The sequence below is a fragment of the Drosophila rhopaloa genome, unplaced genomic scaffold (genome assembly GCF_018152115.1).
Source record: "Drosophila rhopaloa isolate 14029-0021.01 unplaced genomic scaffold, ASM1815211v1 contig_155, whole genome shotgun sequence".
NCBI lineage: Eukaryota > Metazoa > Arthropoda > Insecta > Diptera > Drosophilidae > Drosophila > Drosophila rhopaloa.
In genome coordinates, this window is record NW_025335034.1 from 2,513,064 (window position 1) to 2,537,392 (window position 24,329).

Consider the following 24,329-nt stretch of genomic DNA (forward strand, 5'->3'; position numbering starts at 1 on the left):
TAGTTTGTTTATAACTCTTTGCAATTAATAATATACAAATTTTAAGAAAACAACTTTAAGAAACGGTAAAACCTTGAAATATGTTTACTATGTGCCAATATAACAATCCGACATTCCAACAATCAATGAAATCAAACAATAAGATTTGGTAATATTCAAATACTATGAAATTAAGGTTTTTATTAAATTAAAATTGGACATTTATATTATATAGCTCCCATAGAATAAAACAAAAAAAAACATTTATTTTGCTCTTTTACTATTTGTCAAAATATTCCTTGGAGATATAATAATTAGTTCAGAATTACGCTTTTAGTTTTGTCACAATATATAGATTGTATAGAAATCGAAATGTAGTAGTATTGTACTAACTTCAAGGGTATATAAGCCGATGTTTTCTTCCTTTATTTTATTACTTTAATTTTCCGATTGTTCCTATGGGAGCTATATGATATAGTCGCTTTTGGGAAAGTTTCAAGCAGACGGACGGATGAACACAGGTCTTTTTATTCATTCATTTCTAAAATTTACGGACAACAAAAAAATATGTAATAACAAATCCGACGTAATATTATTATACTCATCTACTTTTTTATGGTTTGGTATGTATTTATGGGAATTGATAATTTGTTTAACAATTTAAATATTAATATTAGTTATTATTTGTAGACCTTCATGCCATATATATTAGCACGATTTTGCTCCCAGATATTTTTCTGCTTCTTTAATTTATTCAATTAGCTTGCTGCTTCGGTGGTTTCACTATTCGCATTGTTTTCAATGGATTCTACCTCACTCTCTCTTTGACTGCTGCTATTCATTAGTAATCTTGGTGGCTTTGTCGGACTTGTAACTGGAGCTTTAGTTGTTGAGGAAGTTGTACCTGTGGTTGTTTTGCGCCATTTACCCCTCCACTTTTTTGGGCCACTTTGGTTGGCCGGCCTTATCCGATTATTGGTTATCTTCTGCCATTCAGATCCGTTGTCTAGTTGGAAAGAGCTTGTAAGAAGATTTTCAGACACCATCTCATTGAAACGCATTGCGAGTTGGTCCTCCACTTGTTCCTTGGACGGTCTGCCCATCGGATGCATCAATTGGAAGGGAATGGGATACGGGATGTAGACTGGCACGGGATAGAAAACCGGTTGAGGAGCCACTGCCTCCATCGGTCCATGAGGAACGGTTATTGGGGAACTCTCCCACATTCCCGGCATAAGCAAAAAGTCCTGCAGTGGAAGCTTATGTTTTTGTCCATGACTTAAATCTTGTTTCTGCTTCTGTGGAGGACGAGTTTTCTTAGTTGGCTTTCCTGTAGAGTGCGTTGCATCCGTTACTGGAGGAACAGTTGTTGCTGCATCTGGTACCAAAGTGGTTTCAATATCCTGTTCTGATTTGATTGAATCTGCAAATGTTGTCTTAGCAATGGGATTTGAAAGCACAATCAGTGGAGTTTTTGGATCATCTCTACTGGCTTGCAGCACTGCCAAAGGCTGCTCACTTCGCAATTGGCCATAAGTTGGGCTTGTTACGTATAAGATATAGACGATAACTGTAAAATATAATTTAAAGCTTTATGTTTTATTTTCATCGTTTTTTGTCTGCCACCTACCATAAAGTAACTTCATGGCGACTTTGTATAAACTAATCTTCTTTCAATAAATTTCTCTTTTTATATGCCCGATTTTGGTTGAATTTGAAAGTAGGTTTCCGGCTAATCAATTCGTAATAATTTTGCTAATTAAATAAATTTTTTCTGGAACAAAACTTTGCTTTATGATTTTTGCTTATTTGCCTTTAATATGATTCTTAAGAACTGTATTAGATGTCTGTACAAACAAAAATTTAGAAAATCGCTTAACTTTTAATTAAACATTTATTACATTTTTAAGCAATCGTTTTTTATTTTTACATTCAAATCTTAAATTCAAAATAAAAGAAAAATAAGAATGCTTAAAATTATTTGTAGAGCTTAGTAAACGACATGATTATTGAACCTAATTACTCTTTATACGGGCTCGTTTGGTGTAGTATTTTACTTTCAAAAGTAGTTTTGGAAACTGGTTAAGCTATTATTAAGCCAGCTGCCTTGGAGACTTCACTTTATTGATCTTAGTAGCGATTTGGTCCTTAATTTTTTGGTTTAATGAACTGTTCAAATGGTCATTAGCAAAGTTAAGCATTAAAGGAAACGGAAAATTTATGTTAAATGGCAAGTATACAAGTGGATAAGACGGTCGCAATTTAACTGAACTCTCTTAAATTCCTGGTAGTGACAGAAATTGAGATTGCAAAAAATTCTGAAGAGGGGGTCTAGAATCTAGTCCATAATTAAAGAAAAGGTTCGGTTTTTTAGGTGGTTTAGTGGGATTTTTTTTTTATAGCTTATATAAAGTTGTTTTTTCTGCATTTAAAATGGATCTACATTCTTTTTCCTTTGTAACGGGTTAAATGGTTGGTAATATGTTTGAAGGACTCCTATCATCTTCTCTAGCATTAAGAGCTGCCTGGCCGAATGCCATCCTTGACAAGAACATAAGGCAAAAAGCTTGAAAGTAAAATTGTCACATTCGAAAATTTATCATAAGCTTTTACTGACACTTACCATTATTAAGAAACTTCATGTTGCCTCGAAATTATAATACAAGTTGTGTGAAAAGCAAAGCTTTTTATACTGCAAAGCAAACTAGAATTCGATTTTAGGTTACTGGTTTAACCAATTTTTAATTACTGTGCTAATTGATAAAAGGGAAAGTTTACAATATATATTCCGAGTCTGATACTCACGTAAAAAGTTGTCAAGAATGCTAGCTTTAGAGTTAAAATAGAAAATAATAAACAAAAACCGCTTTACAAAAAAAAGAATACTTTTAGTTCCAAATCCTACCAAAACGATCGCAAAGATATTAAATACATTGGTACGCTTTTCAAATAAAATAAAAAGGCTAGTAATCGGACATTTTTCGTCGAGGCCTTTGAGATATAGTAATTATTTACTATATCAAAATAATGCTTTTAGTTTTCTCAAAAGCGGAAAACAATATCATATAGCTGCCATAGAAACGATGACTTAGCTTCATTGTTATACCCTTGCAGAGGGTATTATAATTTTGGTCAAAAGTGAAGGAGACATCCCCGACCCTATAAAGTATATATATTCTTGATCAGGATCACCTCCTGAGTTGATATAGCCATGTCCGTCTGTCTGTCCGTCTGTCTGTTTCAACGCAAACTAGTCTCTCAGTTTTAAAGATATCGAATTGAAACTTTGCACACACCCTTCTTTCCTTTGCACGCAGTATATATGTCGGAACGGGATCGGCCGGGATCGGCCGTCTATATCCTATAGCTGCCATATAACCAAATTTCATAAGGATCGGTCGACTATATTCTTTAGCTACCATATAACTGATTGATCGGAAATGCCATAACTTTGGTGTTTGCAAAGTTAGGAAGCTGGTATTTTCTATGGGATTTATTTTTGGCCAATCAATCCGACCTATCCAATTTCATAAGGATCGGCCGACTATATCCTATAGCTGCCATATAACTGAACGATTGGAAATGCCATAACTTTGGTGTTTTTAAAGTTGGGATTTTTTATGAGTATTAAGAATGCATCAAATGAATAATTTTGGAGAATATAATTTACAGAGTATTCTGCAAGGCTCGGCCCGAAGTTAGCTTTCCTTTCTTGTTTTTAATAATATAGGCATAGAAATCGAAATGTAGTCGTTTTGTAATAACTGCAAGTGTATATGAACTTCGGCTTGCCTGCTTGGATCTGAGCTGCAGTACAGCAAACACTCCAAGTCTCCCAAGTCGTGCTTTAATAATTGCAGCAGCCTGAAATTTAACGTCTGAAATAGTTCTTTAAAAAAATGATTGCAGATATGGGCGAACTAAAATTTCAGCCATTGCAGACGGTCACACTGGTGAATTATTCTTTTTTCTTTTTGGAACCAAAAGTCTAGGATGCCAAGACTGGACCCTAAGAACACAAAACGAGTAGGGGAGCAATTATAAATGTACTTATTGGTTTCTTTTTGTAATTCCAGAAGTTCATGATCGCCATTTATGGGTAGCGAGTAATCAGCAGGAACTTAACTTATCAAATGATCTCTTCTCTGGGTTTTTTTAGAAACAATTTTTAATGCCGAATAATTTTTGCGCTAACCTACAAGAAAATAGCTGACATTGGAACAATCAAAAAATGTAGCGAAAAATCTACATAGCTTCATTGTTTTTAGGTTTATACAAATACAATACAAATTAAATATAATCATTTTAAAAAATATTTAAATGGTATTTGGTAGTGCTGTTGATGTTGTTTGAGATTCTGTTGTCGTAGGTATTGCTGGGGATGTTGTTGGAGATTCTGTTGTGGTTGTTGTGGTAGTCTCAATTGCTGGGGATGTTGTTTGAGATTCTGTTGTCGTAGGTATTGCTGGGGATGTTGTTGGAGATTCTGTTGTGGTTGTTGTGGTAGTCTGAATTGCTGGGGATGTTGTTTGAGATTCTGTTGTCGTAGGTATTGCTGGGGATGTTGTTGGAGATTCTGTTGTGGTTGTTGAGGTAGTCTGAATTGCTGGGGATGTTGTTTGAGATTCTGTTGTTGTAGGTATTGCTGGGGATGTTGTTGGAGATTCTGTTATGGTTGTTGTGGTAGTCTGAATTGCTGGGGATGTTGTTTGAGATTCTGTTGTCGTAGGTATTGCTGGGGATGTTGTTGGAGATTCTGTTGTGGTTGTTGTGGTAGTCTGAATTGCTGGGGATGTTGTTTGAGATTCTGTTGTTGTAGGTATTGCTGGGGATGTTGTTGGAGATTCTGTTGTGGTTGTTGTGGTAGTCTGAATTGCTGGGGATGTTGTTTGAGATTCTGTTGTTGTAGGTATTGCTGGGGATGTTGTTGGAGATTCTGTTGTGGTTGTTGTGGTAGTCTGAATTGCTGGGGATGTTGTTTGAGATTCTGTTGTCGTAGGTATTGCTGGGGATGTTGTTGGAGATTCTGTTGTGGTTGTTGTGGTAGTCTGAATTGCTGGGGATGTTGTTTGAGATTCTGTTGTTGTAGGTATTGCTGGGGATGTTGTTGGAGATTCTGTTGTGGTTGTTGTGGTAGTCTGAATTGCTGGGGATGTTGTTTGAGATTCTGTTGTCGTAGGTATTGCTGGGGATGTTGTTGGAGATTCTGTTGTGGTTGTTGTGGTAGTCTGAATTGCTGGGGATGTTGTTTGAGATTCTGTTGTTGTAGGTATTGCTGGGGATGTTGTTGGAGATTCTGTTGTGGTTGTTGTGGTAGTCTGAATTGCTGGGGATGTTGTTTGAGATTCTGTTGTCGTAGGTATTGCTGGGGATGTTGTTGGAGATTCTGTTGTGGTTGTTGTGGTAGTCTGAATTGCTGGGGATGTTGTTTGAGATTCTGTTGTCGTAGGTATTGCTGGGGATGTTGTTGGAGATTCTGTTGTGGTTGTTGTGGTAGTCTGAATTGCTGGGGATGTTGTTTGAGATTCTGTTGTTGTAGGTATTGCTGGGGATGTTGTTGGAGAATCTGTTGTGGTTGTTGAGGTAGTCTGAATTGCTGGGGATGTTGTTTGAGATTCTGTTGTCGTAGGTATTGCTGGGGATGTTGTTGGAGCTACTGTTGTTGTAGTTGGAATTGCTGGGGATGTTGTTGGAGCTTTTGTTGTGGTTGATGTGGTAGTCGGTATTGCTGGGGATGTTGTTTGAGATTCTGTTGTGGTAGGAATTGCTGGGGATGTTGTTGGAGCTACTGTTGTTGTAGTTGGAATTGCTGGGGATGTTGTTGGAGCTTCTGTTGTGGTTGTTGTGGTAGTCGGAATTGCTGGGGATGTTGTTGGAGATTCTGTTGTGATAGGAATTGCTGGGGATGTTGTTGGATCTACTGTTGTGGTAGTTGGAATTGCTGGGGATGTTGCTGGGTCTTCTGTTGTGGTTTTTATAGTTGTCGGAATTGATTGAGTTGCCGTTGATGTCTCAATTGCATTGGGGTCGGACTGCTCACGCATTGTGGGTGGCTTCTTGGATGCTCTTCTTCGTTTCCATTTTCCCCAGAACCTTTTTAGGGCGATGCCAGAAGGAGGGTCTTCATAATCTTGATAAGTGCTCTCTCTCATTGTGTCATAAGTGTCATTACTAATCTTATTGATTTGTTTAACAATTTGTTCTTCTAATGCTCCCGTCGGTGGTTTAATATTATTGTACATTTTTTGATTGCCATAGCTAAGCTTAATGGGAATCGGAACTTCGAAATCGAATATTTCTTCTTCTGCTGGTTTATTACCCGTTTGCGGGGTCAAGAATTGATCCACATTTGCTTGGGAAAAACTTATGCTTAGTAGGCATATTAAAAAGATGAGAGCTATACAAGAAATATTTGTTAGCAACCACTTTCGTAAAAATATATTTCTGTACATACCAAAACTTATGGACGCCATGGTGATGCTAAATCATCTGACGTTCTCCTGACAAATGTGGCGTTTTATATGGAAATGCAAATTGGAAAGTGTGTCATTGGTAACAGTCAATGTCTAATAATTCTGCTAATTGGAAGGTTTTTTTTTGATGTAGCAAAAATTTCTACTAATTCTTAATAAGTTCAAATAGTGGTGAAGATATGGTCTTGTCTTCAAATAAGTTAGTGTGTATAAATACTCTTGAGCATCTTATGAATTGCTAATTTTAAAATTAAGTTACTAAATGCTTTCAACTATTAAGTTGATTTAATTGTTGTGGGTATTGTAGCTTTAGTACAAATGATCGTACTTGTCATTAATTTTATAAGAGTTCTATTCCGTGAAATTTTAATTAGCATGTCAACAAATGAAACCGGTTTATATTTCATTTGATCTATTTATTTGTTGCTTCTCGAAAAATAACTTTGTATTTTTTCTTAACGTGTTTAACAATATTTAATTTGACTGCCTGGTAGATCCACAGAACTTATAAATTCTTAATTACTAGAAATGCAGTCACTTGATCCTGTAACTCATATTTAGATTCTCGTTAGATGTCACCAAATTATGCACACCAACTAAAAGATGATTTTATGCTGAATTTGATTGGCTTGTATTGCGTTTTTATAAGTAAAATAAATAAATAAATTATGAGATAATGTTACAATAGAGATATTGAGATAATGTCAGATAGAATTATATTATTGGATTTGGTTGGCTGACTGATCCACTTTTAGTGACCTGGCATAGCCCCCATACCCGAAACCACTGGCGGTACCTCCTCCACCACCTCCAGCGGCAAAGTGGGGACTATGTCCATGACCCCCATCCTCGTGGGTCACCGAGTGCGAGTGGCTGGAGGTGTAAATGGGCTTAGCCACTATTTCGTAGGTGGTGGACTTTCCGCCGCCGCCGGCCAAGCTCTTGAGTCCCAAAACTCCAGACAGTGTCAAGGCCATCAGGGCTGCCATCAGAGCCTTTCCGGCCATCAGGGCTATGGCCCCGAGGCCCATGGCCATAAGCATGCCCTTCATCATGACTCCGGCTGCCACCAGGGCCTCTAATCCTCCTTTCTTTCCAAACTTGTGCTTGCGTCCCTCTACCAGGGGCTTGTCATCCAGCAGGCGAAATCGGAGGAAGCGCGTTTTCAGGAGATTCTCCAGCTTGGCCACTATGTAGCCGTTCAAACGAGTGCTGGGATCACTAGGATAGCTGCGAGCCACTTCTGCAAAAATAGAGTGATAAGAAACTACATTTTAATTTAAGGTCTTTTTAATTTAAATGGGTAGGTATTGCGTTATCTAAACAAACTTTATCTTATAGGTGCAAAATGTAAGACCAAATGTCAAATTAGAAACAAATTATCCTTCTTTCAAAGTTGAGATGATAACTGTAACTTTTAAACTTTTAGAAAGATTGTATTTTTGTTTTATACAAACAATTTTAAAAACAAATACATTTTTTAGAAATATTATATTTGCTTATGTTTTTCATATTTTTTGTTTGCTGAACCTACCTGCCATTAACTCCGATGTCTTGAGCTCCGTGGCATTCTCATCCTTAACCACACTGATGCCGGGCAAAACATTCAGTTCCTCCTGCTCGGCTAGCTTTTCCATGATCTTGACAAACTCGATCTTGAGGCACATCCAACTGAACGAAGAAGTCTCGCAGCCATTGAGAAGGCTATCCGCTTTTTGGGGTTTTCTTAGCGTTTCCGTTGCAACTGCAGGTGCTTCCGTGGGTTGCACACTCGCCGCCTGGGCGTATTTGCACATGAAGGCGAATAGGGCCAGATAAAACAGGTATTCCAGGGTCTTGGTCACCAACATATTTGCTATCTACTGCTTTTGGGATTGGCTGAGAGACTGCATCATCTCAATTTTATGGCTTTGGCTTTTATACCCGCTGCCACTACTTCCATTCCCATTTCCCTTTCACCAATGCCGTACTCCGCACTACGGCTCTGTGCTTTTCTAATTACCCAAACGATTTGTGGTCGAAATTCTTCCCAGCGTCAGTCAGCTGCGTCCAACTGGGCGGCACTTTCGCTTTCCTCGGTGGCAGCGGTCAGGTCAGTCTTGCGAATCGGCCGGCTAACTCTGTCACCAAAAAGTTCCAGCCAATGAATTTCCCGAGGGCCCGAGAAGAAAACTCTCCCAGGTTCGGGCATCGAGGTAATTAAGAGTGCCAGATAAAAGTCGCGTGCCTCGGACCTCCATAAATTAAGTCCCAACATTTTGCCCGCCTAACTGGGACTAACTAACAATTCATTGTTAATTATAACTACATTTTCATTTGTGTCTGGTCTAGCCTCGTTTCTCTACTTTCTTTGCTCGTATTGCCCATGAGGTAATATATCTTTCCACGCGAAGTCTTGGCTGTTTAGTATTCAGATTACATGCAGTGCTAATGACCAATTTGTTGGTCGGCTTTTGATTTTCGCTCATCGCCAGCCTGGTGTAATAATTCTCTGTCGGGAAATATTGGGAAACAATAGAACGTTTTATTACCTTATATACTCTATAATGTTGTACTTTTCTCTTTTTGAAAGGGTACAATGATTAAACACAAATTCTGCTTATATAAATTATGAGAAACAAATCTTCCAATATTTTAAGGCAATTCTATATTAGATCAATAGATTAGTCGCCCAATTTAAATAAGAAATTTAGTTTAATTGGAAAAATATTTAATAAAAGCTCGACCTTTGAATGCAATTTAGCCTCTTATTTTACCAATAAAAGATTTTTATTTAAAGAAAAAACAACTTTTATTTAAAATAATAATTCAAGAAAATGAAATTTTAATAAATATTTATGTGATGTCGACGGCAATCATTTGGATGATTATAGTTGTTGCCTTTGGGGCTTCTTAGTTTTTTGGTGGAGTTTTTGTTGGTTTGGTTGTAGTTGTCGTAGTTGTAGTCCACTTGTTTCTGAACTTTTCACCGAATCTTTCAAAAAATCCAGTTCCATTATTATTGAACGGGGGGAATCGCAGTAGTCCTAGGTCTTCTGAAACCTCAACCACCGGGGCAGCTTCAATGTTCACAGCTTCATCCTTGGCTGGAAGTGTCTTCTTTTCGTCGTCGACAGGAAGTGCCAAAGCCAAGGAGACCAACAGGCCAACGATTAAGGCGATTTTAATCTGACAGCCGATGAGTTTGTTGCTTGAGCCGTTCATCTTGGATCTATTGACTTTCGGTCATCTCGATTGGCAGTTTTATACCAACGCCAAGTGGGACATTTGATTAAAAACCAATTAGGAAGTTCACGAAAAGAAAGCTCGTGGGCCTAAGCCCATTCAATTAAATTTGCTAATACAATTAAGCAAAAATATGTTTTTATGGGTTTTGTTTTTGCAAAAGATAAAATGAAAGTGTTTGTTAAAGAGTCTAATGAAATAACTGATTTCAATTTCATTTAGGACTCCTATAAATTATTTGCTGCTAGTTTCATTTTTGTCTGTTCTTTTTAGTTCCGCTTGCTAGTTATAAACCGTTATATTCTGTTCACTATTTTTGACATTGTTTTTATCAACGCATTTTAGATATTAATTGCTTCACATAAAGAGCACTAATCTAGCACTAGATTTCCGCAAAAAAGTTGAAAAAAAGTTTGGTTTTGCATTTGATGAATCATTTTTATTCAATTGCTTTAAGTTATCAGAATAAATACTTAGTAAGTAAGCTCTTTAGCAGGCATAATCTTCGTTGTTTTCGATGAACCTGAGTGACATTTACAACCGCCAAGAGACATGTGGATTGTGGAAATGTGCAATAAATATGGCGCAATCATGATTGACTTTAGTATCCTTAAGCATTGTCCTTGAGCTAGCCAAGAGTCGTGGGACCGTTTCAATAGTTCTCTTTTTTTTGTGATTTTCTTTTTTTGGTATGTCGCAGCTATCTAACTAAATGTAACTAAATAATTATTGACTACGAATTAGGCCATTCTTCAGGGAAGTCTTAGAGGGATAGGTGGAGGAAATGAGGGAAGTGGGAGGAAGGTGAAGAAGGGTGCAGCTTTGGTAGGGTAAGATATAGCAGGTGAAAGATTCGGGCTAGTGCAGCGTGGTATGGATGGATCGCTTGGTGGTTTCGGGCTTAGAAGGGCTGAGCCAGGCCATAATGGTTGTAGGCCAGATCGGCGGCTCCAGCCTGACCGTTGCGGCTCCAGTCGGAGTGCACGATGTCGGCGTTCAGGGGGCTGCCGGTGATGTAGGCAGTGGTGATGTGTTCCTTCTTCTTGGCCAGCAGATCCTTGAAGAAGGTGGCACCTGCGAGGAAGACCAATTTTAAAAGTGTCCTATTTTGCGTCCACTTTAGACAAACTCACCAGCCAGAATGAGGGCCAGGAAGGAGATGGCCAGAGCCTTCAGCGAGATGAACTTGATGATGGTGAACATAATCTTGACAACGATGGCCTTCTTCAGCTTCAGGGCCAAAAGAAGGGGCACCAGCATCTTCTTCATGCGCTTGCTGCGGGGCTCTGTTTTTTTTAGGGAGAAAACAAAGTGAAAGCGGGAATTTAGAAATGCTCCAAAAAGTATTCAATGCTTGGCAGTCGAGTGAAAGCTTTCACATTGCTTTTGGCCAGAGCCACTAAGTATGCCAGTAGTTTTGCTCTGGCAGTTGGCTTTGTACACAGTCGAGTGGACTTTACTTTGGTAAAACTTTTGGCCGTTTGTAAGTGAACTTTAAGTGCTTATAAGGCGAACAAAATGAATTTAATTGAGTGCCAGTAGGGTTTTCTAATCACTCATACGTACTGTTGCCGCTGCTTCTGTGCTCATTTATAATCTGCTCAATTTGACTTGCTTTTAAATTACTCTATTTAAATTTATTTAGTTGGAAAGCTTGCACTGTTTATGTTTCGATTCAATTGACGATTTCATAATATTTTTGTAAATAGCTCGCAATCAATTAAAGGTTTGAAATATAATTATCAACTTGACTTGCTTTTAAATTACTCTATTTAAATTTAATTAGTGGGAAAACTTGTACTGTTTAAGTTTCGATTAAATTGACGATTTCATAATATTTTTGTAAATAGCTCGCAATCAATTAAAGTCTTGAAATATAATTATCAGGAATTTCTAACAACACTTTAATTTCTAAGCAACTTTAAAAAAATATTATTGAAACCTCACAAAAATGTCTCCCTAGGAGTCTCTATTATTGATTCCCTGGTGAAAGTACAGAACACTCACCCTCCATGGCGCGTCCGGCGAACTGGTTCTCGGCAAGCTCCTCCTGCTCATCGCCGGAGAAGGAGAGGTTCAGCTCGTGGGTCTCCAGGTAGCGCTCGGCGCGGTCCTCGAAGGACTCGACGGCCTTGGCGGCCCCGAAGCTGCGGCCCGCCTCCGACCGGTCGATTCTCAGGCCGCCGAAGAGCGAGACGGACTCCTCGCCGTCAAGGCGGTTCAGCATGTTGACCAGGTCCCGCTCGCTGTTGTCCTGCGAGGGAAGGGCCAGGGAGCCGCACACAAGGCTGGCCAGCAGCACAACACATACGAATTTCGCGCACATTTTGATTGGCACTTGGGATCGGTACTTTGAACGGGTTATAATCCTTGGGACGGCTGCCTGGAGCTGGTGGGTGCTGCCTTTGTGAATGGGAATCGCTTTGTGATTAATTGAATGCACTGCCCCCGCGTTTTATACCATTTCGATTCGCCGTCGATTTACCAATTTTGTGGCTAGAAATCGCGCGGCAGGCCAAAACGCACCGCGTCGCACTGCAATAACAATAACAATACCGAAAAACCAAAATCCAAAAACAATTTATGCAAAGCATATGCGTATGCTACCTGGCCGGCAATTTCTTGACCATATTTCCACGCACGTCGCGATGTCAACGAAAGGGAAGTGGCCGCCTGGCTGGCAGTCGGCCGGTTGAATATGATTTTTGTATATATTTTATATAAGCAAGTGGCCCGATTTCGGGTGTCCACCGTTAGCTGGGTCCCAATTGGCATTCAGCGGTGTCTCGGGCGACGTGTTCGGATTGCCTGTGCCAGATTCTTGGCCGGCTGTTCCTCCCCGTGGCATTCAGGGCCCGAAGATTAGTGGGGGATCTGCGAGACCCACCCGTATTTGGTATGCCCCGTCGGTGGTGACTTAATGCTCCATTTGGCCCACTTAGTTGCTCTGGCGCTTTCAACGCTTTCGATTTCATTCTCCCTTTGTCAAGTGGCGTTCGCTCGTTTTCTATTTCAATTGCTTCTAAATCTGCCTCCAAAAGAAAGCTGAATTGTAGCACATCGTCGCATATATCTCTTTTCAATCGCAAAGTGACACTTTTATGAGCATAAGTAGAAAGTTTCTGGTAAACAATTAACATGCCAAGCGGCCGTCACATGCCCACTAGAAACTCCAATTATGAGCAGGGCCACAAACTTGCCAAAAACTAATTCCCCAGCTTATCAGTTCTTCTCTTTATTGTATACATTTTGTTTTGCTGTGCAGCAACAGAACCTGCCACAAGTTTTAATTGCCAGTTGCAAACTTGTTGCCGCCCAGTGAGCAAAGTTCCAGATATTTGTTTTGGGGTCTGTCAGAATTTCAATTAAGCCCTGGGAAAGTCTCTGCCCACAGGTAAACACGTGCGTGGATTTACGGATTTTTTTCGGGTGCAATACTCTTGGTTTTATTCAAACATTCGACTTGACTATGCTGTCGCGGTGTGCGGAGTGCGTTGTGCGGCAATAAATTAGTTAATTACATTTCGAATAAATTACTACAGGCTAAAGGTTTCGAACGAAGGCACATCTGTGGCGTTTGGAGCTTGGAGCGCTTCCTGACTCCTGGCCATTTCCACGGCTCACTGCTGCTGCTGGCCGGCGTAGGCCAACTGCTGGGCCTCGGCCTCATCGCTGATGCTGCGGGCATAGGGATAGGACGAGGAGGCTCCTGAGCTCCAGCCGGCGCTAGCGGGTGCGGACCAGGCGTTCGAGTTGTAGGCTCCGCCGTAGGAGCTTCCTCCGAGCTTGTTGCCGAATCCGCCCAGCAGGCGGGAGCCGCCGACCAGGATGGCCAGGAAGAAGGCCAGCTTGGCCACGATCACGGCCTTGAAGGTCAGCAGGGCCAGGAAGCCGAGCACCAGGGGAATGACTGCGAACAGCTTGGCGCCAATGGCCAGAGCCACGGGTCCCAGCATCTTCTTGATCTTGCCACGGCCTGTAATCGGTTGTTGGGTAATTATTATCTGTTTTCAGCGGTTATATTGAGGGGAAGAACCCACCTTCATCGAGGGCACGAGCCACCTGCTGGGTGGTCTCAGCGGGCAGCTTGAACTCCAGATTGTGGCTGCCGAGGAAATCGGCGGCACTGGAAATGGCCAGATCCACTAGGCGACCAGTACGCTCATCGGCATTCTGGGGCAGCTCGGCATACACGTCCTGTTCGCTCATGGACTTTCCAGTGCGGGACACGGGGCTGGCGGGATCTCTATAAGAAGTGAGGTAATTGGAAATTTCAAGTTAAGTAATTAATTTTCTCATCATAAGACTTGCTAATTTATCTACTACGTATATCTTTTCAAAAAAGCGTAATGACTATTTAAGATAGACATTTTTTTAGCATTAATTAACAAATATTTTAATGCTTTAACATAGTCTCACCAATGTAAATCTTTATATGAAATTCACTGTTTATAACTACTTAAGGTTTCTCATGTATGAAATATTTCAAATTCTCTTACGTTGCATAAATGCTTCAGTATTGCAAAGTATTACTTTTACTATCTTTAAACCGTCTATGATCTGTGTAATTGATATATACTGTGGAACTCATATTATGTAATTCGAAATCTCTTCTAAATTATTATTCCGTTTTTGAGAAATATTTCTCTAGTACGTATGTAACCCAGATTTTGTCTTGATCTAGGCGATAACTTAGTTTCTTTTCAACTAGCTTTCATATAAGATATCTCGTAATAATTGTGATGCAAACACTTTAACTACTAAACACTACATTTCGAAGCACATTTTGTTTTCATTTTCGGATTCGTTTTTGTTTCAAGAACTAGGCACTTTCACTACAAACACACACCTCTGGAAGGTGACTCCGCTGGCCAGCTCGATGTTGTTGCTCCTGGCGGCGCGGTTCAGGGCGGTGATGCCCTTGACGGCCAGGCAGGTGGCCATGTCGTCGCTCTCCAGACAGGCGCCCAGATACCTAGCAGCACGGCCCAGGGTGTTGTCGCCCTCGACGCGGTTGTCTTGGACACTGGGGGCGGCAAAGGCGCAGCTGGCCGCCAAGAGGGTCACACAGGCGATGGCAAACACTTTCATTTTTCGGCTGATTCGCGGTTAATCCTGGCTGTAAAGCTGATCCGGCTGATTTTTAAGATCGGGCTGCTGCTTCTCTTCGGGAGCGCTGAGATGAGTTTGATGTATGCGTCTGCGGACATCTAGCCTTATATATTGGGCCGCCGGCTGCAGCCCCTCAGTCGGCGTCGCAGTCGGTGCGCATTACAAAACAATTCAAAAGTAAATTAAATAAAGCCCGGCGAGAGACGGCGGAAGCTACGCAAAGACGCGAAAAGAGCGCACTCGGAATTGGAGACCGGCCCAAAGAGTCGCAGACGCAGCCGCAGCCACATAAATCTAGAGAACGGCGGGGAAATAAAGTCAACTTGTTTGTTAAGTGAACATGTTCATTTCGGGCTGCCTTTTTTTCGGCAGCGCCGCTCCGGCGACGTCGTCATCCGTCAACGTTAATGTCGCGGAGAGAGAAACTTGTACTTGGACTTGGCCATTGGGCGAAAAGGGGCGCCCTGGAGTAAACAATCGGCATCATTGGCTAAGGTCTGCACGGCGAAAAAAATCTGTTATCTCAGATTTTACATAACCAAAGTACCCAAAGACAACACTTCAAGCTAGTTTTAAACACATTTTAGACAATTGAGAATATATCAACTTAATAGAATTTTGTTGAACAGCTAAATAAGCTGAACTTATAGTTCTGTTACCACTAATAATAAATGATAAGTTTTTGCTAGGCCCACTACTATTTAATTTTTTACATTGTAATCTTATTATTTGTAAAACTTGTTTAAATAATTCCATTGGAAGAAGAGTACTCGAGTCACATATGTATAAAGGAACACCGCTTGGTTCTATTGCTAATACCGTTTTTCTTAAATACAATTGCAAAAATAAATATTCATAAAAAAAAGAACATAATGTCGAGTAAAAAATATTTAAAGGAAGCCAAATGCCAATAAATATTCTATAAGTGGTTTAGGTGGGTGATTGGCATTCTGGAGATGGGATATTAGGTCCCGACCCAAATAATTATTAATAGTAAATATAAATTAAAGGCATTTTTACAGTTTCTAAATACAAAACTTACTATTATTTTTGTATTGTTAAAGGAATACAAAAAAGTAGATTAGTTTTAATTTTCCCTGCGTGTAGATGGGCATGGTTTTTGGGCTTCGGGGTCCGATACACACACGCCCTCAATGAGGCTGTGTTTACCAGAGGTCTGAGTCCGCGTTAGCCCTCGCCTTCGCGTTTGCGCCCAGCTTTCATCCGACTCTCGCAATACCCAAGTCACATATTTGCTAATTTATTGACGCTTCTTAACCGATCCGGTTGCCGTATATTTCAAGCAGCCCATTTATGAACGCGAAAATGTGTTTTTTTCTTTCTCCAGCATAAATGGGTCATTTTTATTTGCTGTGGTTTTTGCTGTTACTGTTAGGATATGGTGAAATAGTGTTTAGCACCTTCGATGATTGAACTGGACTGTGTGGGGCATGTGTCTATGTGGTAATAATTGAAAGTTAAGTGGGTAAAGTAGGTGGAGGTGAATGAGATGTTTTTGCCGGCATTTATATAACAAGTTTAAAGGAATGAGAGGAGAGCAGTTTGAGGGACTGACAAAAACATGGCAAATATTTTGTAATGCCTTGAGCAAAGTATGTAGAACAATACAGCGTTGCCGCTAACCTCTTAATGCACTCGATTTGTACTGAAACAGCTTTCTTTAAAAGCCAACTATGTTAGGAATTTAACGCAAAAAAATGTATTAATTTGGTATGTATCTAAATAATTATATGTATTTGCAAAATTATATAGTATTTGCTTATATATAAATAAATTATGTTTCGTCCAAAGATTACATTTTGTTTTTCTCCTTATTGATAGTTATTAATAAAAGCATATAAATAGGAAATTACAAATGCATGGTCGTATTGCAGATTATTATACCCGTTACTCGTAGAGTAAAAGGGTATATTGTATTCGTGCAAAAGTATGTAACAGTTAGAAGGAAGCGTTTCCGACCCTATAAAGTATATATATTCTTGATCAGGGTCACTAGCCGAGTCGATATAGCCATGTCCGTCTGTCCGTCTGTCTGTCCGTCTGTCTGTCTGTCTGTCCGTATGAACGCTGAGATCTCGGAAACTATAAAAGCTAGAAGATCGGCATTTTGCATGTAGATTTTAGAAGTTCCTACGCAGCGCAAGTTTGTTTCAAAAAGGTGCCACGCCCCCTTTAACGCCCACAATCGCTTATATACGATTTTAAAAATTTAAATATTTCGGAAAAGTAAAAATGCAGTTTTATTGTGTTTATCAATACCTATCGAAATGTAGAAGAAATTTTTCAAATCGGACCATTCGTTAAAAAGTTATGCGTGATCAAAGTTTCTATCTCCATCTCCCTCGCACTCCCTTTACCGGAGTAACGGGTATCTGATAGTCGGGGCACCCGACTATAGCGTTCTCTCTTGTTTTATGTTAGTTTTTTTAAACTTAATAAAATATTCCTATAGTTTTTGCTAACAATGAGTTAATTATTTTCTGATTGCATAATTTCCATCAACAACTTGTACAGAAAGTAAAAAGTTACTACGCCGCTAGCAACAAAGAAATCGATGTCAGATTTTGGTATCAAAATTCTTGATTGGCGGATTAACATCAGTATTGTGTTAAAGAAACTGTGAGAACTCACAGGCAGAATTTACTCATTTGCCTTCTTTCGAATTCTGCAAGCAACCCACAAATGTTGCCTATCATTTAACTGGATCTGCACTAATTTAGCCAGCGAAATAGTTTCTCTGGCAGCCTGAGACACTTTTACAAGTCTATCAAGCGGTAGTGTGAACTTTATGATTCATCCATTCAGACATCCAGCCACCGAAGATTTTCCCAGTCACGTTCTGTTATCACGGCCTGCATTGTGACAGTTTATGTTGCTATCCGAGTTTCTCTGCTTGGCATTGCATCGTAAAATCTCGCGTTCCTGACAAAAGATCTCTATAAAATCGAAACAGCTTCAATTTTTGGCAGCAACAAAATTTGTATTTTTATTGTCCCGCAGCAGCTTATTAAAGACAGTCATTCAACGGAGGGGAAAAAAAATGCCTCACTCACTTTCATTTATATTACAACGAAATGCGACACTAAATGTTGCCTGCCCTCAATGTTGTTGTTCGTGTTAGGGTTTTTGTTGCTATTGTTGCTTTCTTGTCTTGCTTATTGTTACTGTTATTGCCGGCTGATTGTTGCTGGGCAAACCAGCCGCGGGCGTCGGCTTGTCACACGCTGCGTATGAGTGACGCGCCTTTATTTTCGGTTATTGTTTTAGCTGCGTAAAACGGCCAAAAGGCGGCCCGAAAAAAGAAAGTGTGCTAGGCATGCCTTATTGAGCATATTTCGCCCAGTGATTCACTTGCCACGCCAATTTGCATAGTTCCGCGGAGTCCAGATTGCATTGTATCGTTTCATTCATGATGATGAAGATGATGATATTCGGGGCCGCTGCCGCTGATAAACCGCATGCCATTGGCTTGGCTCATACGCGGTCCAGTTTTTCACCTTCATTCATTCATACGATTCGCGTCATCGTTTTCGTGAGTGAAAGTTATGTAATATTAGCGCGAATTTTGCAATCTGCAGTGCGCACTGCTAAACCGGATGGATCGACATCGATTCGACATCGACGGATAAATGTCTGGGGACCTCCAACGCGCAGCCAATAACGAGTCGGGTTTTATTACCCGCCTAACTGTCAAATCAAACAAAATTTCTAAATGCCAATCAATAAACAATTTCTCTTTTCTTCGTTGCGGTTTTTCGGTTTCTGCCTCCAAGAATTGTCAAAGTTGCAGTGACAAAAAAAAATGGAAAACAAGGCTTTTCAGATCCATTTAAATTATACTTTATAAATAAAAGTTTTTAAAGACTTTGTTATATCTATTATTGAACTAAATAACATTGTAATCCTGAAAGGTAACAAAAAATATTTTTTTAAAAAACACTTTTGCTCCAACGGTGTATGAATTTCGTTGCAATGAAATAGAAAAGGTAAAATATTGAATACAAATTAATAAATTATTACATAAGAACAAAAAAAAAAAAATACTTTTTTATAATTTAAAATATTTTTTTAACGATTTATGAAAGGTTTAATTAATTAGTTATGATATATTTATAAAAAATATATATTTTTACATGTAATATTTAACGAGTTGATTAGTAAGACCAGTAATAAATTAAAGTAATTTTGTATGTTAAAATAAAAAAAAAAAAAAAATTATAATTGTAATTTTTTGTACAGTGTAATTTTATTTTGGGATAACCTTTCCCAAGATTTTTTCCCTGAACCTGCCCTTCATTTAATGCGTTTCTGACAGCAACCTGGTGGGCATTTATTATTTACACAAAGTCAATTAGCTCCGTTTCATTTGTGCGCTTTTCGATTTGCGATTTGTTGCTGGCCGTCGCTCAATTAGCCGGCAACAAGTTGCCATAAATCGATAGCTCACTTTCCTCAAACTCTTGTGATGTGGGTGTGGCAGGTTGGCCGGACGGTTTCATGTGCGTTTGCTTTTCAAATTAGCCTGCTCGATTCGCAGTCGAATTTCTGGGCTCTGCCGGCTCGTTTTTATATTTTTGGGCAGCGTACGTTCTACTGACCCATTTGAGTGTGTTTCCATCGAATTCAGCCATCGGAATGCCATCGGCATTATTGGAATTCCAACACAGTGGGGTAGACATTAATCTACAGAGCAGAGGATTTTCTGAGGGCTTGTGTATGGAAAGAGGTATACATTTATTTCGTTTGAATCAAATACCAAAAGGGAAAATAGTTCAAATTGGCAGCCATAAGGCTATTCAAGCTCTGACCCTCCAACGTGAGCAAAGAACCCAAATTCTTTGGAAATCAGAAACAAAATTCTTTAAATGACTTAAAGGAATCTAACTCAAAAAAGTAAAATGTTAAGTTCAAATAAAAAGTGGTTTTATGGACGATTTTAAAATGAAAATTTGAAAAGGAAAATATTAACCTAAAGCATGTGATATTTATGAAAAATAATCAGACAAAGAAACACAACAATTTTGTTTATGCCGTATTATTATTTATTTGATTCTTGGATTTTTATATTTATTTTATTTGTGAATATGTTGGTAACCTGAAAGGGTTGATTATTTTCTCGTACTCTACATTTAACAATAAAAATTATTTCCGATAGTAAACATTTAATACATTAATAAATTATGAACACATTTGAACATTTCTTTTGCGTATGGATATTTTTAAAGCTATTTTAGTCAACAAATTTACAAAAGAGTAAAATTAGAGATTACTGTTATTTTACTGAAAAATGCGTATATATATTTTTTATAGTAAGAGCTAAAAAAATGGTAAGCTTAAGCCTAAACATTAATCTTCCCCTTTCAAGCAAGAAAAGAATGTGTTTTAATTCCTTTTCACGGCTGCACAAAAATAATTCATCCTCATCTGAAAACTCAAACCACAGCTAAATTATATCTTTTTGAGCTTTTGGGGTTAAACGCAGAAATACCAGCAGGTGAAATTGATTTTCTTTTCAATTGTGCAAATATGAAATGTCAATATTGTGCGTACTCGTTTCTGTCATTGTCGCTCGGCTGAGAAAGTGCAGTGCCAAAGCGAAACGTTTTCCATGCATTGAGCGGATATACATAACGTATTTTTGGCTGAAAAGGTTTTTTTTGGGTCGTAGCTAGTTATGGTATTTGCATTTAAAAAATTCATAGCCATTACCTTGCGGGCACACTGCGGTTCAAAGCCAAAACAAATTCAATTCACTTTGCCACGAGAGCTAGGGCAATTGCCATTTTGGGCTGTGAAGCTTATATATTATTTATACTCTTACAAAGTAAAGTGAATATTGATGCATCAATAATTTGATTATATTTATAGTTAATTAATTTAAGGTTCTTATTTTAGGAACATCTTTTCTGTGTTATTTGGTTTTATTTAAATGGTTTTGCAGTCATACTTAGGATTTTTAAACATTAAACAAACAAACATTCATATAAAATATTTTAAAGGTAAGTAAAATTTTGGTTTGGGAGGAAATATTTAAGATAATACTTAAGTATTTTAACAAATAAATATATAATATAATCTTGAAAGGGTATTTTGATATTTGTTTTCCCAGGTCTGCCTTTATTTCCTGCTTTTGTTCATTTTTGCCAGGTGGAAAACATGATTTAGTGCGCCTGTGGGATCACTTTTTAGCCCGGACTCAGGGCTAAGTATCGTCGCTTTGTTTAACCCCATCCGCTGGGCCCGAAAGAAAGTGAAATTGATGACACAAATGCGCAGACAACAAATACGAAGCGGTGTCTATGCTAAATGGCCTGGTTAAGTAATCTCGTGAGAGCCGCAAACATTGCGCAGTCAGCGGAGCTGAGAATGTTGTTAATAGCCAAAGCCAGAGATGCGATGACAAAGGCCGCCCAGTGGGTTTCCCTTCGCCCTCCCTTTCTTCAGTTTAATTGCCCAGCTTGGGTCTCGACTTCACTTTCAACGTCTCACTTAGAAAGAAAGATACGCCCTGTTGTTGATCGATCTGTTAGATACGCGACAGGCATGCGCATACCTGGGTCTTGTACCTCGTATCTCGTGGCTGCAGATGTATCTGTAGCTGCTGCCCCGCCCCTGTCATACTTGCAATTGTGTTTTTGCTTTTGGCGCCCTACAACTTTCACTTGTTGCGCGGAAATGGGGGCTCGATTTGCGTAGACTGCTACCTTAAGTTCAGCCAACCATGGCAAACTTTTTGTAATCCGTGTTCTCTTTTGAGCAAGAAATTAATGCCAAATTAATAATACAAAACATAATTTTGAAAAATTTAATTTTATTTGGTCTATAAAAAATTGTATTAGTTACAAAGTTTAAATTTATAATCTTAAAGGTTCTTAAAAAATTAAACATTTTGCAATAAAATAAATTGTTTGAAAGTTGCTTAGCTCTATGAAAACGAATTATAAAAACGAACAGTATAAATTTCGGGAAATGGTAGTGATTTAAAACAAGTTTCTTTATTTTTAAATTATAAATATTTCTGGAAGCTAAAAAAGTATAAATATCAATATTTTGAAAAATATATTTGTGTGTTGACAAAGAAAAAATTATTTATCTACAGAATATTTTACAATATAGAAAATTAAGAATGTTTCCAAAAATGCTTACATAAATTGAAAAAAAATTTTAGTTTAAGAGATAAGTATCAAAAAATAATTTGTTTAATTATTATTTTAAAAATATTATAAGGATTCTAATTCTATATTAAACAGCAAAAATTAAGTCAAAATTATTTTAACTAACTTGAAAGTCCTTCTAATTTTGTTATTTCTTGTATGTTAAAAAATATGTTCTAACTCCTGTGCAGATAAACTCAACATGTCTTAACCTTATAAATATATTGGATAAAATATTTATTTTACTCTTACGAAAAGAAAGTTTTTAATGTCGACTAATGTTCTATTGCTGTCGAGTTTTATTTTCGATTTGCCGCTCCCACAATCAAAGAGTTCGAACCACCCAAGGCGTTGATCGTGGGTCTTCATTGCATCGGCTGCAGCATGCTGATTGATTTGTGACAACCTGTTTGTTGACTTTGGCTTTCGGTCGTGCTCTTTACATAAGCCGGACTGTCGTTTGTCGGCGCTTATTGCAACAGGCACTTGCGGAAGTGCCGCTTCCAATTCGACAACGTCGATGGCTTGGCTTGGCTCTGCCCACTGGTCGATTGCCCGGGATTTTTGATGGGGATTTGAGGGCTGGCCGACGGTGCGCATGCGCAATAAACCGTTTTATGCATAACGGAACCGCAGTGCTGTTAATTTTTGCCTTGCGTACACACGTAACGTCGTCAAAGTCGAGCGAGTCATGTGCTAATTAGTCGTTGATGAAGCTGGGAGTTACGTGGCCTTATTTGCCTATTGGCCAACACTTTACCGGAAAAGTGATATTTGTAATGATGGTCAATCTGATATGATTGCATATTAACACTAGATTGATATTTACATTTATTCTCTACAATTTGTTAGCTTTCATACTTTCAGAGCAACTAAAATTTTTTTTTTTGTAACAGGACTTTTGCTTTTTCTTCCTTTTAAACCATTTTACTTTCGTTCCGGCTGAGTCTATAAAAATGGTTTATACAGGTTCTCAAAGTTATGATCTTTTGATAGTCCCAAGGGTATAAAGGGCTGTCGAATGGGCATCCAACTGCTGGCACTGCCGGAGAGGTCCGTGCTATGCAACCCCTTCACGACTGGCGCATGAGAATGAACGATTTCCAGGCGATCGTGTCCATGTCCTCCGGACAATATCCATTTAAGGGCCAACAGTCCAGAGGTGGCCAACGCGATTTTACCCATGACAAACGATGAGGCCGAAAGTGCAGTAAGCCATTTTAGAACCAAAGGCAGCAATACTATTTTTGCAACAGCTGCCGCAGCCAGTAGGGGATAAACCATTTTCATTAGCTTTTTTTGCTTCTTGTGCTTGCCGCGACCTGTAAAACCAGAGACAGTTATTAAATAAGTAAGTTTATGGTTATTAGAACAACGAAGAAAAAATAGAGATCACACTAACCAAGTAGCCCCGCATTTCCAGATTACTTTACATTAAATTATAGCTATTCTTGAAAAAAATGTTACCCAAATTAATAAAATATATTTAATTTAAATAAAAAGTGTTAAGTAACATGTAAAGTAATTCCTGAATACAAAAAAAAACTTGAATTTTCTTTTATTAAATAAAAAAACAAGAGGACCGAAATAAATTATAATAAGCCAAAATTAGGAATAATATATGCCTAATATTTGAGATAAAATACCTCGAATATAGGGGCAAGCCTCAAACTTTCGATAATTACATTAAAAATTTTTGTAATTTTTTAAATTTTTCTGTAATATGTTTTAAATTATATTTTCCTATACTTATACAGTAAAATATTTTGTTTGGCGTCTGGGGTCCTGAACCTCTCCTAACAGTTATCCTTCAAGAAATTCGAGTTACACCCACCTTCTGTTGACCAGCTGTCCAGCATGTTGTTTACCTCCTCTGGACTCAGATCGTCGTTGATCAGGCTGAGAAATTGGGTTTCGGCCATCGCCAGCCACTCCCGCTCCACTCGCTGCCGCTCCTCCAAGGCAGCTTCCTGCTCGGCGTCCTGCTCCACGGCAGCCACAATTGCACCGCCCATCTGCACCATCGGCGGAAGGCTGTAGGCTCCAACGAAGGACACCAGCCAGAGCAGTTGGAAAATTGTTATTGAGATCGAAATCTTCAACATGTTTACACCGTTGCACCGTTCTCAGACGACTGAGCAAAAGTGGGCACCCACCGCAGATTGCTAGTAATGGGGCACTCTCTTCGTTGCACTTCGCTGCATATCAATTTAATTTGGTATCTGTATATTCTTGGCCAAATGGTGGCCACTCTGTACCGCTACCGCTTCTTTTTTACACAAAAAGAAAGTTCTAAGTCAGAACTTGAACTTAAATCGCCAATTTAATGAAACTCAAAAGAAATATGTGGTCGATAGAGCGTATA

At 38.9% G+C, this 24,329-nt stretch overlaps 7 protein-coding genes across 7 annotated transcripts; all 7 read right to left on the reverse strand.

Moving 5' to 3' along the window:
- Nucleotides 1-737: 737 nt before the first annotated feature.
- LOC108043403 lies at nt 738-1,625 on the reverse strand. The gene is made up of 2 exons (XM_017122105.2): nt 1,610-1,625; nt 738-1,549 (listed from the first exon to the last, which is right to left on the reverse strand). Exons 1-2 carry the CDS (start codon nt 1,623-1,625, stop codon nt 738-740), a joined length of 828 nt encoding a protein of 275 aa, XP_016977594.2.
- A 2,773-nt stretch (nt 1,626-4,398) lies between these two features.
- On the reverse strand, nt 4,399-6,060 carry LOC108038991 (GATA zinc finger domain-containing protein 14-like). The gene is made up of 2 exons (XM_044457077.1): nt 6,020-6,060; nt 4,399-5,941 (listed from the first exon to the last, which is right to left on the reverse strand). The coding sequence occupies exons 1-2, from the start codon at nt 6,058-6,060 to the stop codon at nt 4,399-4,401; spliced, it is 1,584 nt and encodes a 527-aa protein (XP_044313012.1).
- A 1,004-nt stretch (nt 6,061-7,064) lies between these two features.
- LOC108038992 lies at nt 7,065-8,351 on the reverse strand. The gene is made up of 2 exons (XM_017115887.2): nt 7,987-8,351; nt 7,065-7,695 (listed from the first exon to the last, which is right to left on the reverse strand). The coding sequence occupies exons 1-2, from the start codon at nt 8,300-8,302 to the stop codon at nt 7,172-7,174; spliced, it is 840 nt and encodes a 279-aa protein (XP_016971376.2). The 5' UTR covers nt 8,303-8,351; the 3' UTR covers nt 7,065-7,171.
- Nucleotides 8,352-9,278: 927 nt separating this feature from the next.
- Nucleotides 9,279-9,997, reverse strand: LOC123037216. Its single transcript, XM_044456993.1, has one exon. It carries the CDS (start codon nt 9,654-9,656, stop codon nt 9,345-9,347), a length of 312 nt encoding a protein of 103 aa, XP_044312928.1. The 5' UTR covers nt 9,657-9,997; the 3' UTR covers nt 9,279-9,344.
- Nucleotides 9,998-10,094: 97 nt separating this feature from the next.
- On the reverse strand, nt 10,095-12,115 carry LOC108042810. Its single transcript, XM_017121265.2, has 3 exons — nt 11,685-12,115; nt 10,811-10,963; nt 10,095-10,751 (listed from the first exon to the last, which is right to left on the reverse strand). The coding sequence occupies exons 1-3, from the start codon at nt 12,001-12,003 to the stop codon at nt 10,579-10,581; spliced, it is 645 nt and encodes a 214-aa protein (XP_016976754.2). The 5' UTR covers nt 12,004-12,115; the 3' UTR covers nt 10,095-10,578.
- A 973-nt stretch (nt 12,116-13,088) lies between these two features.
- On the reverse strand, nt 13,089-14,878 carry LOC108042809. Its single transcript, XM_017121264.2, has 3 exons — nt 14,527-14,878; nt 13,718-13,923; nt 13,089-13,653 (listed from the first exon to the last, which is right to left on the reverse strand). The coding sequence occupies exons 1-3, from the start codon at nt 14,766-14,768 to the stop codon at nt 13,298-13,300; spliced, it is 804 nt and encodes a 267-aa protein (XP_016976753.1). The 5' UTR covers nt 14,769-14,878; the 3' UTR covers nt 13,089-13,297.
- A 7,213-nt stretch (nt 14,879-22,091) lies between these two features.
- On the reverse strand, nt 22,092-24,301 carry LOC108039102. The gene is made up of 2 exons (XM_017116027.2): nt 23,799-24,301; nt 22,092-23,286 (listed from the first exon to the last, which is right to left on the reverse strand). The coding sequence occupies exons 1-2, from the start codon at nt 24,067-24,069 to the stop codon at nt 22,913-22,915; spliced, it is 645 nt and encodes a 214-aa protein (XP_016971516.2). The 5' UTR covers nt 24,070-24,301; the 3' UTR covers nt 22,092-22,912.
- Between the last annotated feature and the right edge of the window lie 28 nt (nt 24,302-24,329).

Bases quoted from the DNA above. Each gene is read 5' to 3' on its own strand.
- LOC108038991 (XM_044457077.1), bottom strand. From the start codon at position 6,060: ATGGAAACGAAGAAGAGCATCCAAGAAGCCACCCACAATGC. The intron at 5,942-6,019 runs GTGAGCAGTCCG...AAACCACAACAG, and splicing joins CAAGAAGCCACCCACAATGC to AAGACCCAGCAACATCCCCA.
- LOC108042809 (XM_017121264.2), bottom strand. From the start codon at position 14,768: ATGAAAGTGTTTGCCATCGCCTGTGTGACCCTCTTGGCGGCCAGCTGC. The intron at 13,924-14,526 runs GTGTGTGTTTGT...CACTTCTTATAG, and splicing joins AGCGGAGTCACCTTCCAGAG to AGATCCCGCCAGCCCCGTGT. The intron at 13,654-13,717 runs GTGGGTTCTTCC...AACCGATTACAG, and splicing joins GGCTCGTGCCCTCGATGAAG to GCCGTGGCAAGATCAAGAAG.
- LOC108038992 (XM_017115887.2), bottom strand. From the start codon at position 8,302: ATGTTGGTGACCAAGACCCTGGAATACCTGTTTTATCTGGCCCTATTC. The intron at 7,696-7,986 runs GTAGGTTCAGCA...CTATTTTTGCAG, and splicing joins GACATCGGAGTTAATGGCAG to AAGTGGCTCGCAGCTATCCT.
- LOC123037216 (XM_044456993.1), bottom strand. From the start codon at position 9,656: ATGAACGGCTCAAGCAACAAACTCATCGGCTGTCAGATTAAAATCGCC.
- LOC108042810 (XM_017121265.2), bottom strand. From the start codon at position 12,003: ATGTGCGCGAAATTCGTATGTGTTGTGCTGCTGGCCAGCCTTGTGTGC. The intron at 10,964-11,684 runs GTGAGTGTTCTG...TAAAAAAAACAG, and splicing joins CGCCGGACGCGCCATGGAGG to AGCCCCGCAGCAAGCGCATG. The intron at 10,752-10,810 runs GTGAGTTTGTCT...TCTTCCTCGCAG, and splicing joins CCTGGCCCTCATTCTGGCTG to GTGCCACCTTCTTCAAGGAT.
- LOC108039102 (XM_017116027.2), bottom strand. From the start codon at position 24,069: ATGTTGAAGATTTCGATCTCAATAACAATTTTCCAACTGCTCTGGCTG. The intron at 23,287-23,798 runs GTGGGTGTAACT...CTGGTTTTACAG, and splicing joins GGACAGCTGGTCAACAGAAG to GTCGCGGCAAGCACAAGAAG.